General features: G+C 47.2%; 2 protein-coding genes across 2 annotated transcripts; both read right to left on the minus strand.

The window, feature by feature from the left end:
• Positions 1–57: 57 nt before the first annotated feature.
• On the minus strand, positions 58–3,180 carry PPP1R11 (protein phosphatase 1 regulatory inhibitor subunit 11). Its single transcript, XM_004619613.2, has 3 exons — positions 2,906–3,180; positions 1,578–1,686; positions 58–893 (listed from the first exon to the last, which is right to left on the minus strand). The coding sequence occupies exons 1-3, from the start codon at positions 2,972–2,974 to the stop codon at positions 691–693; spliced, it is 381 nt and encodes a 126-aa protein (XP_004619670.1). The 5' UTR covers positions 2,975–3,180; the 3' UTR covers positions 58–690.
• A 3,652-nt stretch (positions 3,181–6,832) lies between these two features.
• On the minus strand, positions 6,833–11,685 carry POLR1H (RNA polymerase I subunit H). Its single transcript, XM_004619614.2, has 5 exons — positions 11,553–11,685; positions 11,242–11,398; positions 10,738–10,838; positions 10,455–10,564; positions 6,833–7,068 (listed from the first exon to the last, which is right to left on the minus strand). The coding sequence occupies exons 2-5, from the start codon at positions 11,375–11,377 to the stop codon at positions 7,044–7,046; spliced, it is 372 nt and encodes a 123-aa protein (XP_004619671.1). The 5' UTR covers positions 11,378–11,398; positions 11,553–11,685; the 3' UTR covers positions 6,833–7,043.
• Between the last annotated feature and the right edge of the window lie 54 nt (positions 11,686–11,739).

The following is an 11,739-nucleotide window of genomic DNA, read 5'->3' on the forward strand; positions in this document are numbered from 1 at the left end:
ATGTGACCAGTCTTGCTTGAAGCCAGCTTTGTCATAAGTCTTAGATCACATGATAGGTGAGAGGTCATCACTATTTTATTTTTCCATTTAAGGTGAAAACGACAAAGACTTCTCTCTCCTAATTCTTGAGGGCACGAGGGAATGGGCAGAGGGAAAGCAGAGGGCTAGGAACCCTGAAGTTTCCCCAAAGACCTCACATCGCACAGGCAAGAACTAAGTTAGGGTTCTATGAACACATTAATGGAAGCACTGTAAGCCAGGATTAAAAAGCATGATGGGCAAGATTGCCTAGAATCTGACTGGGACTCTGGCAGTGAAGATTGGGATTGTTGGAAACGCAATCAAAATGTTTGGGACTCAAGTTGAGAGTACAGGGTCCAAGATAACTGGATCCCAAGGGCAGGCAGTTTGGTAGTAAAAACAATGGGAAGAGACTGGGCCCCAAATTGCTCAATCCCTAGGGAGAGAAAATGGGTATTAAAGAAACGAAGCCTGGGGAAACCCGGAAGTCAGAGTTGTGGAATAGCAGCAAGTCAGAACTCCAGGATCTCTTGTTTACTCTCCTTTTCCTCTTCTCTCTCTCAGGCAGAGTAGAAGGAAGGGGGGGTCCAGAGAGTGAATTAGTCCTCAAGTAGCCACTTGGATAAACTAAGGGCCAGACACACACAGAAATGGTAGGGAGCAAGGAATTTAGTGCTGCATGGGCCCTGGAGGGGGCGGGGAAGGGTCAGGTGGAATGGGAGGGGTGGTAGGGGCTGGTTCTGGAGTTGCATGTCGCCGTCCTTTGCGGTGGCCCCGCACACAGTGTGTATGACCACAGCCTTCCTCTTCTTCCTCCTCACTTTCTGTGGAGCTCTCACCAAATGCCCGAGGTTTCTCATAAATACAGCAGCCTGGATTTAAAGGAGAAGCCCAGTAAAAAGGAAGAAGAGAAAAATGTAGGGTCGATTCCATTCCCACTGGCACATTTCTACTTACTTCTACCACTGTTTTCTTCTACCTTCCAAGATCCACCCTGCCCAGGTCCACCCCCTTAGCCTCCCTACCTCTCCCCTCCCCTCCCCAACCATTCCATTCATATCCAGTAGATGTCCTGAAATCCCCACATGCCCACCTTTTTGGGGGTTTTGTCTTTTGGGGTCACACACTGTGACGCTCATGGCTTACTCCTAGTTCTATGCTCTACTCCAGGTTCACTGCTGGTGGGGCTTGGGAAACCAAACTGTGGTGCTAGGGATTGAACTTGGGTCCACTCTGGCCGATCACTATCACCCTGCCCACAGTCTTGTTTTGCTGTCTTTTTTTTTTTTTTTTGCTTTTTGGGTCACACCCAGCGATGCACAGGGGTTACTCCTGGCTCTGCACTCAGGAATTACTCCTGGCAGTGCTTGGGGGACCATATGGGATGCCGGGGATCGAACCCGGGTCAGCCGCGTGCAAGGCAGACGCCCTACCTGCTGTGCTATCCTCCGGCCCTTGTTTTGCTGTCTTGGTTCTCAAGCCTACTGGCTATGACAGGGTAGAAAAACACTATGCATTAGGGAGTCACTTGCGGATTACTGTGGGCCCATACTCACATTTCGATGAACGGCGTCCCATGTGTTCATTATCTACAGTGTCACTTGTCCATTCCACCTTTTTCTCTGGTTTCCGTTTCCGAAGTTTGATGGTGAGGCTCCGGTTCTCCTGGAAGGGTCAGACCGATAGGCAGATACATGGAATTTTTTTCTGACCTTTTCCAATCAATCCCCCCGGTTTCCTTTTTTCTATTCTCCAGTTCAATCAGTATAAAAGGCACTGCATCAGAAGAGCTGAATGCTGGAAGGAGATCAAATAAAACATTTAACTCTAGGGAGCTCCCTGAGGAATCACGAAGTATTTCCTGTGCTTGAGAAATGCTGAGTCTTTATACAGACAAGACACAATTGCTAGAAAAGGTGCTCGCAAATATCCAAAGAAAACATAATTCTCACTGCTTCTCCATATTCCTCCTCAAATCATTCCTGGGGTAGCTGACACATGAAAATTACCCATTCACCACTGCCTGGTTTATTTTACCTCCCTTTTCCCAGAAACCCTGATTTGTTTTTATTTATTTATTTTTTTGCTTTTTGGGTCACACCTGGCACTGCACAGGGGTTACTCCTGGCTCTACACTCAGGAATTACCCCTGGCAGTACTCAGGGGACCATATGGGATGCTGGGAATCGATCCCAGGTCGGCCACATGCAAGGCAACGCCCTACCTGCTGTGCTATTGCTTCAGCCCCCAGAAACCCTGATTTAAAAAAAAAAAAAAAAGCTTTATTTTTACAACTCATTCTCAAGCTAACCTCCCCACCTGTTACCCACCTATTTCTTAGCAATTATTATTTTGAGTTCTTTTAATCCAGAGGTTATTACGCCCCAAACAACTTTCTCCCTTTAGAAGCAACTTAAGCTATTTTTGCAACAAAGCTAGTTCTTTTCTCTAGGTTTTCTGATCTCTCAAAACTTCATCTCCATTCTCCTGTTCCCTCATTCTCTTCACTCCTTCCACAAATACTGATTGATAAGTGTGCATGCACACATCTGTCAAATATCCTCTACAACTGGCCTCCAACCATTTCTCCCTAGTACCTCCCTTGCTTGAGGGTATCTTAAGCCCCAAGCTCCCATTCTTTCATTAAACACGCAACCACTCCCAGCAGCACTACCAGCATCTTAACTAACCTTTGCACCCGTCTAGGCTACTCTCAATGTCCAAAATACTTTGCGATTCTTCCAATCAGCCCATTCTTCCCATGATCCCTAGGCCCAGTCCCTCCAGCAACGCCCTAACGCGCTCTCCCTGCACCGCAGGTACCTTCCAGACCCAGAAGCAGAACCGCGCCACCCCTCACCGCCCCCCACCCCGCCTTTCTCACGGGCTCGGTTGTCACGGTAACCGTTGTCTCGGTGACGGTCTCACTCAGCCCGGGTCCTGCCTCAGCCATGGCTAAGGCCAAGGAGAAAGAAGAGGGAAGAGGGAGAAACACCCTTTCCTTTAATAATGTCTCTGGGGCTAAGACTTTCGGGTCTAGGAGTCCGAAGAGAAATCAGGATTCTCCGCCTTCTTTCTCCCCCTTCTCCAGGGCCTCCGCTTGCCCAGCCTTGGGTAGACTCTGCTAACCCCACTTCCGGCTCTCCGCTTCCTGGTGTTACACTCCCTCTAGTCCCCCGTGTCCTTTCCTGGGGACTCGCTGCGTCAAGACGCAGGCATCGCAGGAGGAGTTCCGCCGTAAAGTGGCAGTGCGCAGGCGCCGCGCGCGCGCACACGCACGCACGCACGCACGTACGGCCTCTCGGCCGGGCAGTGCTCTCGGTGGGGGGTGGGGGGGAGAAGGGCTGAGGTCAAAGGTCAAGGGCACTCACCTGCAGCATCAGTCATCAGTGTGCCAGGGCATTGCTGGTCCTGTGCCACCATCGACTGCTGAACCTGCCCCCTCCACGGGAAAATTAAGAGGAAATAATGTAGCACTGTCCCCTCCACGGGAAGATTAAGAGGAAATAATGACCCAAACTAACCTAGAACACGACTAATAATCTGGGTCAGGGCCTGAGAGTACAACGGACGCTTCTCTCTCACAGGGTCAACCCGTGTTCCATCCAGGTGCCCTACATGGTCTCCCGAAGACCGCCAGAAGTAGTCCCTGTGTCCTCGGAAACGCAGGGAGTGCCCCAACCCCAAATAAAAACAGTCTATGGGTTCTGGGCTTTGACCTATGCCTGTAGGTCATCCAAGGGACACTTAATGCACCTTCAAGTGTCCAGAGGGAGGACACTTGCTTTGTTCGCAGCCGACCGGGTTTCGACCTCCTGCACTCCATCTGGTCCCCTGAGCCTGCCTGAGTGATCCCTGAGTATAGTCAGTGTAGCCCCATAAAACAACAAAACCAAAAATGTTAATATTTTACCTTCAGCTTTATTTCCTGTCATTGTGTCAGGCTTAAAGATGGAGCACAAAACTCAGGGACTGTCTCTTAGCTCCGTCTAGTGGAAAAGACCAACATACTTAGGACTAACATAAGTATGACGTTGGTATGATAACAGAAATACATATCATCCGCGGAATTAAGTTCTGCCAACATACTCTCTTCCGTAATGACTGATTTACAACAGAGGCCCAAATTTATGCTATAATTCAAAAGAATTATACCCACAGCTGGAGCAACAATATAAGATGGTGCTTCCCTTGTATGGACCAGCTGGAGTTGGATCCCTAGCGCCCCAAATGGTTCCCTGGGCACTGCAGGGTTTGGCACAACTCCCACTCCCCCCATCCCAAAACAAAACAGACAAAACCTTTAGGATTGTTATGAGAGTAAAACCCCTGGGCACTTGCCTTGCAAGTGGCTGTCTTGGGTTCTGGCCCCAGCACCTATTGTTCCTGAGCCCACCAGGAGTGATCCCTGAGGAGAGGCAGGAGGGAGCCCTGAGCACCACTGGGTGTGTCCATCCCCCTCCCCCTCGCCCCCCCCCCCGCCCCACAAAAAAATACATACATACACACATGGTTAAGGGCCAAAAACATAGTATAGGGATTAAGACCCCAATTGGATCCCAGGCACAGCTTATTCTCTGAGCAGAGCCTTCTGGTAAGTCCTTGACTATCTCTGGGTGTGGCCCAAACTCTCCCCCAAATGTTGTTTCCCAGGCAGCAAGAAAGTGACAAAGAGGAACAAGATAGGGTTGAGGAGATTATACAAGGGTTAACTAAGGTGCTTGCCTTGAATGTGGGTATCCCAGTTTCATAGCAAGCAGCACATGACCCTTTGAGCACTGCCAGGTATCACTCCTTAGCAGAGCCAGGAATAGCCCCTAAGCACCTCCTGAAGTATGCCCTCCCCCCAAAAAGGGGTGGGGAACAAGGCAAAGAGACTAACGATAAGGCTAGACAAGTGGACTCACAAACTCACAAGTGGGCTTAAATGCTATGAATGCTAAGGAAATTTGGATTGGGGTTTTTTGGTTGTTTTTTTTTTTTTTTTTGTATTCAGGACTTACTCCTGGCTCTGCACTCTGGGATCACTGCTGGCAGAGCTTGGGAGACCATTTGGGGTGCCAAGGCTTGAACTGGATCAGCTGCATGCTTGGCAAGCACCCTACCCATGGTACTATCTCTCCAGCCCCTGAAATTTGGATTTTACCCAGTGTTATGAAAGCAGAGAAAAGCTTAAAATAGGATAGAAACAGCAGATTTTAGGTTTCAGGAGTTGGGCAATGGCGGAGGCTCTGGAGATAGACAGTTGATGGAGTGCATGCTTCCATGGACAAGGTCCTGGGTTCCATCCTCTAAAATGCAGCAAAGACTGCTCTATCCATTCATACAAATTATAGGGACAAATGTGATTGTATGTATTTGGTTACTATGAATAAAGGGCAACAGTCACAAAATATTCATTCTCAGCACTTCAGAATTATTTAAGCCAAGGAATTCAAGAACACTGATATCCATGCTAAAATGGGAATAATTTATTTGCCTGGGCTATGTATTTATTTCCTTTGCCAAGTTCATAGAACAAGGAAACCCAAAACATAAAACTTAGTCATGCTTTCGGTTTAATATCTCTATTGAGTGAGGTTTCTCATGTTACTTCTTTCTACCTTTCTGCATATGAATAGTTCAGTGAATATACGGTACTTTAATATCTCAGCAATAAAATTTTCTAAATTATCAATAGATGTACAGTGGATAGTGTGTTTGCCTTGCATGGGGCTGAGACATCCAAATGGTCCCCAAGCACCACCAGGAGCAATTCCTGACTGCAAAACCAGGAGTAACTCCTGAGCATTGCCAGTGTGGCCCCAAAACAAAAAATAAACAAAATTCAAAATTGTCACCTGCGTATGCCTTCACATCAGATTTTTATTTGGAAGGGGGGCATATTCAGCAGTGCTCAGAACTTACTGTGTGCTCCAGGATACTTCTTGCAACATAGTTTGGGGACCATATGCAGAATCAGGAAATGAACCCAACTTGGCTGCAACCAAATGACTGTTCTATCCATTCTCATGGCAGATTTTTTTTTTTGGGGGGGGGTGTCTAAACCTAATATACCAGAGCTGATTAAATTCTCTATCTAAACTATCACTTTGGGGCTGGGGATATAGTATAGTGGGAAGGTGCCTGCCCTATCTGTGGCCACGAAGGGTTCAATCCCCAGGACCCATCTGGTCCCCGGAGTCCTGCTAGGAGTGACCCCTAGGTGCAAAGTCAGGAGCAAGCCCTGAGCACTGCCCGGTGTGGCCCCAAAATGAAAGCCAAACATTTCTGGGTTTTTTGCTTTGTTTTCTGTTGGTTTGGGGGGGCCATACCTGGCTGTTCTCAGGGTTTACTTCTGGCTCTGTGCTCAAGAATCACTCAGGGGGCAGGCTCAGGGGACCGTATGTGGCACTGGGGATCAAATTCAGGTCAACTGTGTGAAGGCAAGTGCCTACCCTCAGACACTGCTATTGAGGGAATACTTTAAGATTTTTTGTTGTGCATTCTTACTGGTGTGGTGGCCACAACAGACGACGCTGATAGGCATTTAGGGAATGATACACAGGTTCCCCCACCCACATGTTTTACAGCCACATCTTCAGCCTCTAAATTACTTTGTAACTATATATATGTTTTTATATATGTTTAATATATATACACACATTTATTAGCTCCATTTTGGGGTTCACTCTTATGTACTCATGTCTTTTCTTTCTCATAATTTATATGATCATCTTTTGTACATATATATTTGTTAACATAAAAATTTCTCTGTAAACTCATTTAAATTACTTTAGAAATTATGTTATAAATAACACATGCCCAGATCTTATAGAAAAATAGAACTTTAATATGGAACTTCAATTAAAGACACAGTAACTTGCAGACAAATGGTAATCCTCATGTAGAAATCCAATTCTCCTCTTGGAGCAAAATATTGCAAAGAAGGGATGAGCAAGGGATCTGAGAACCCGGTATTCCATGGAAGAGAGGAAGGGACTGTTCAACCATCTCCTCCATCCCCAAACAACAACAACAAATTAAGAGTCTTCCTTCTCCTGGAACCTATGGAAAAAAGAAAGGGAAGAGTTATATTTGAGCAAAGAAATCCAAGATGAATAATATTCAAATAATCACGGAATTTTACTTATGATACGATGAGGGATTAGCTCTCCCTAAACTTCCCTCCAACTTCATGACAACTAAAAATGCTGGAATAAAAAGATGTATCTAGAAGGCCAGAAAGAGAGAACAGGTAAGGCACTTGCCATGCAGGTGGTCCATTCTTGTTCAAATCTGTGGCACTACATATGGTTTCTCTGTTCTGCCGGAAGTGATCCCTAAGGAGAGTCAGGGATAAGCCCTGACAGAGCACTACTGGGTGTAACCCCAAAACCAGGGAAAAAGAAATCCAGGGGCTGGGAGATTGCTCAAAGGTGTGCATACTTGCCATGTGAGAGGCCAGGCACTGCATGATGCTGGAGCAACTGTGTGAGTGGCCTCCCAGCACTACACATAGTTCTGGAGCACCATGGTGCAGTCCCTCTCACCCCAGCAAAAAAAAAAAAAAAAAAAAAATATATATATATATACTTAGAGTTCAGGGATGTGGCTCAGTGGTGGTACAGCACATACCTCACATGTGTGAGGTTATGGGTCCTTTCCCAACACTGCAAAATATTAATATAAATAAAGGCATTCCACTAGAGTCTCCTATCTACCAGCTCAAGGTGCCTAAGTTCTCATCTTCATGAGAATCTCTCTACTCTCATAAATATTAATCTATTTTGCTTCAAAAATATATCTACAATATTAATATGCTAAAAAAACCTGTTTTAGTTCAAAATAAAATATATTCATAAGGAATAAAATATATTCATAATTCAAAATAAAATATATTTGAATATATTCAAATATATTCATGACACATGAAAGGATTTTCTAGGACACAAAGAACAATAGCCATGAAAGAAAAAAGGAGGGCTGGAGAGATAGTACAGCAGGTAGATAGTACTTGCCTTGCACATGGCCAACCCCAGGTCCTAACCCTGGCACCTTATATAGTTCCCAAAGTCCCTCCAGAAGCAATCCCTGAGCATCACTAGTAGTGATCCCTGAAGCACTGTTGGGTGTAACCCAAAAACAAAAACAATGAAAATATCTTAATTTAAACTTAAAAAAATAGATAAGACTGGGGAAAATTACTCTCGAAAACTCCAAATATTTTTAATCTGTAGCACTGTAGTCCTGTTGTTCATCGATTTGCTCGAGCGGGCACCAGTGACGTCTCTATTGTGAGATTTGTTGTTACTGTTTTTGGCATATCGAATATGCCAAGGGTAGCTTGCCAGGCTCTACTGTGCGGGCTCTCCGAGAGGCATGGAGGAATCAAGCCCTGAAGACTAAGTACTAAGTAGTTCCTTAGTACTGCCAGCTATGGCCCAAAACCAAAGAAATAAGAAAGAAAATAAAGTTAGGGGCTGGAGCTATAGAACAGCAGGTAAGGAGTTTGCCTTGCAAGTGGCAGATGCAGGTTTGATCCCCAGCACCCCACATGGTGCTCTGAGCCCACCAGGAGTGATCTTGTAGTGCAGTCAGGACTAAGCATGAGCACCACTGAGTGTGAGGAGGAGGAAAGGGGCAGGAAAGGGAAGGGGTTGGAGAGGGGGGAGGGGGAGGAGGGGAGAGAGGAGGGGAAGAAGGAAAGAGAGGAGGGGGAGAAGGAAAGAGATAAACCAAACTTCCTCCTATTTATATGCTACAAAAACTTAGAAGGACCAGAGCAATAGTGGGTAGAGCACTTGTCTCGTGGCAGCTTAGTCTGACCCCTGGCACCCGACCTGAGTGCAGGCAGAGACAGGAAGTAAGCACAGCTGGGTATGGCCTGAGAACAAACAAAACCCTCAAAAACCTAGAAGCCAAGGGCCAGGAAGATTGTTCAAATGTTGGTTTGTTCAAAGGGTTTTTTTCATGCAGAAGACCCAGGTTTGAATCTTTAAGTTATCTTTTTTTTTTTTTTCACTTTTTGGGTCACACCCGGCAACGTACAGGGGTTACTCCTGGCTCATGAACTCAGGAACTCCTGGTGGGGCTTGGGGAACCATATGGGATACTGGGAATCGAACCCGGGTCCACTGCGTGCAAGGCAGACGCCCTACCCACTGTGCTATCGCTCCAGCCTGCTGAAAAAAACAAACAAAACAACTTTTATGCCAAGAATTTAAAGCATCTAAACAAATGCTGAGAATTCACCATTTACCACCGTTCACAAAGAATTCCCACATTTAGTTTCTAAAAATCCAAGCTTACACAGAAGCTGAGCACATGCTTTACATGTGGGAAGCCCATGTTTGATCCCCAGCACTACATGGTTCCCTGTTGCACCATGGGGAGTGACATCAAACACAAATTTGAGACTGGTTATTGTTGTGTGAATATACAGTTTAACAACATCATGTCTAACTAAACCTTGATTTTCAATCATCTAGGAGCACTGTAATAGGAGTCCAGATACGAAAACAATTTTGCAGATATAATTTAGAGAGTTAAAAGGATTGCTAATCCTGCCTTCTCCAGGTGGAGTCCCGGCGACACTGAGCTTCTATTAACATGGCTCTGGTATGTGGGACTGGGACCATTTCTCCAAACCGACCTTTCCTGATACACAAAAAACCGCTCAGGAACAGCTCCGCCAACCTTGAGCGGCCATTATCCCAGAGGCACAGAAACCAATTTCGGAACGCAGCGGCTGCTGGCAGATACACTCCTGGACTGTGAACTAAGCTACAGCCCCATGCAGCCCTGGGAGGGGGAAGGGTTTTTGTCCCTCGGCCTTTTCCCCTTTGTGGCAGCTTGGCGACCGCCACCGTTCAGAGCCAATTGGACAGAGAGGTAGGAGCTTGCAGTGATGGGTCGTACGGGGAATCTCGCGATGAGAGGGGAGCAGAATCAGGACCCCATACAGTCCTGAGTCCTTCCAGTAGTGATCCTTGAGCACAGCTGGGTATGGCCCACAGCCAAAACAAAAAAGTAAAATTACTCTGAGTGCTTTGGAAAATTCCATTATTCCATAAAATATGCTGACCACTAAGCAATTTTTGTTTCTGCTTATTATTATTATTATTATTATTATTATTATTATTAACATTGGGAGAGTGGGGGAGACACTGGAATAACGGTGAAAGGAAGTGGACACTCTAGTGAAGGGTGTAATACTGGAATGTTTTATACATGAAGCCCTACCAATAACAGTTGTGTAAACCACATGCCTAATAAAAACCAAAACCAAACAAACAAAAAAACCCACAAAACAAACAAACGGTTACCTGAGTTGTACAGAAACGAGGGGTGGGGCCAATGGAAACAACTGTTTACTCAATATAAAAAGCCCGTGGATTTACTGGATTAGCAAACAGGCTAAGACAGGCAGAGGAAAGGAAAGGGGTCCGCACCTGCACTTGGTACACGTGTAGAAGACGGTCTGCCCTTCATCGGCGGAGCGCATCTGTCTGGTGTGGTAAGCCATCCCCTCATGACCGCATCGAGAGCAGCGCCTGTCAATCTGGGGAGCACTGCAGGATTAGGTACCCATGGTCATCTTCCATGATTTCTCATAGAAATCAAAGTCCACAGCGCTCTACAGCTCTAAAGACTTCTCTTTCTCTGGGAACTGGGCACAAGAATTCCGAGAAATTCTTCATCTAATGGGGTTAGTCGTGGGTGTCATTAACTTACCAACGGTCCCTGGAACTCCTGGCCATCCTCAATGGACACAGGCACGGCTGTCCCCAGTTTATTGAACACAACTGAGGTCTTCACAACCTTTCCTTCGAAATCTGTGGAGGCAGAATCGGTTGTGGGGACAAGCAGAGGCAGCTGACACAATTCCCCCTGTCTCCCAGTAGGCTAAGGCACTGTAATCTTTCCTTCGATTTTTATCTCCAAATAAAAAGTGAAAAGGGGGGCTGGAGCGATAGCACAGTGTGTAGGATGTTTGCCTTGCACGCGGCCGACACGGGTTCGATTCCCAGCATCCCGTATGGTCCCCCGAGCACCGCCAGGAGGAATTCCTGAGTGCAGAGCCAGGAGTGACCCCTGTGCATCGCCGGGTGTGACCCCAAAAGCCAAAAAAGGTAAAAAGGAGTAATTGCCACCTCCAATCAATCGATCTTGAGGTCCTCAAGCCCCTGATCTCTCCCTGCTAGTCCCCTTGCAGGACTGCTGCTGTGGTCCCCTCACCCAGCACGTTGATGGAAAAGCCACATCGAGTACACGTGACGGTCTCCTGCGCTCCCGGCAGAGGCAAGACGGAGCCGCAATCCGGACAGAAATCCAGGTCCGACTGAAAACTGGAGCACGCGGAGGCGGAGTCCATCCTGCACGCGGGGGTCGGCCGCTGGGGAAGACACGATGCGTTTACCGACGAAAGCGTCGTTTCGTTCACTCCTATCCTGCCCCTGGAGCGCAGCAGCCAGCACCCGAGCCCTCCCAGCCAGGGTGCTCCGCGGCCGAGGAGCCCAAGCGTTCGCAATTACCCACTGGCATCTTACCCGTCACAGGAAACGCAGCGAGACCAGTCCGCAGGCGGGACCCAGGGCCAGGTGGGCGGGAGCGACCTGGCGTCCGGGCTCGCCATTGGCTGTGACGTCAAAATCACGCGACGCGTCGGGGAGCGACGAGCGTCTCTAAAGACAGGCGGCAGCGCCGCCTACAGCCTGGCTCTGTCTCCCAACTTGA

This window comes from Sorex araneus, chromosome 2 (assembly GCF_027595985.1).
Source record: "Sorex araneus isolate mSorAra2 chromosome 2, mSorAra2.pri, whole genome shotgun sequence".
NCBI lineage: Eukaryota > Metazoa > Chordata > Mammalia > Eulipotyphla > Soricidae > Sorex > Sorex araneus.

What these genes read in the sequence shown, in the direction of transcription:
- PPP1R11 (XM_004619613.2), bottom strand. Translation starts at nt 2,974, where the DNA reads ATGGCTGAGGCAGGACCCGGGCTGAGTGAGACCGTCACCGAGACAACG. An exon ending in TTACCGTGACAACCGAGCCC is followed by an intron (nt 1,687 to 2,905) that starts GTGAGAAAGGCG and finishes TGACCCTTCCAG; the next exon opens with GAGAACCGGAGCCTCACCAT. An exon ending in GGGACGCCGTTCATCGAAAT is followed by an intron (nt 894 to 1,577) that starts GTGAGTATGGGC and finishes CTTTAAATCCAG; the next exon opens with GCTGCTGTATTTATGAGAAA.
- POLR1H (XM_004619614.2), bottom strand. Translation starts at nt 11,377, where the DNA reads ATGGACTCCGCCTCCGCGTGCTCCAGTTTTCAGTCGGACCTGGATTTC. An exon ending in CTTTTCCATCAACGTGCTGG is followed by an intron (nt 10,839 to 11,241) that starts GTGAGGGGACCA and finishes CTGCCTCCACAG; the next exon opens with ATTTCGAAGGAAAGGTTGTG. An exon ending in TACACGTGTACCAAGTGCAG is followed by an intron (nt 7,069 to 10,454) that starts GTGCGGACCCCT and finishes TTTTTTCCATAG; the next exon opens with GTTCCAGGAGAAGGAAGACT.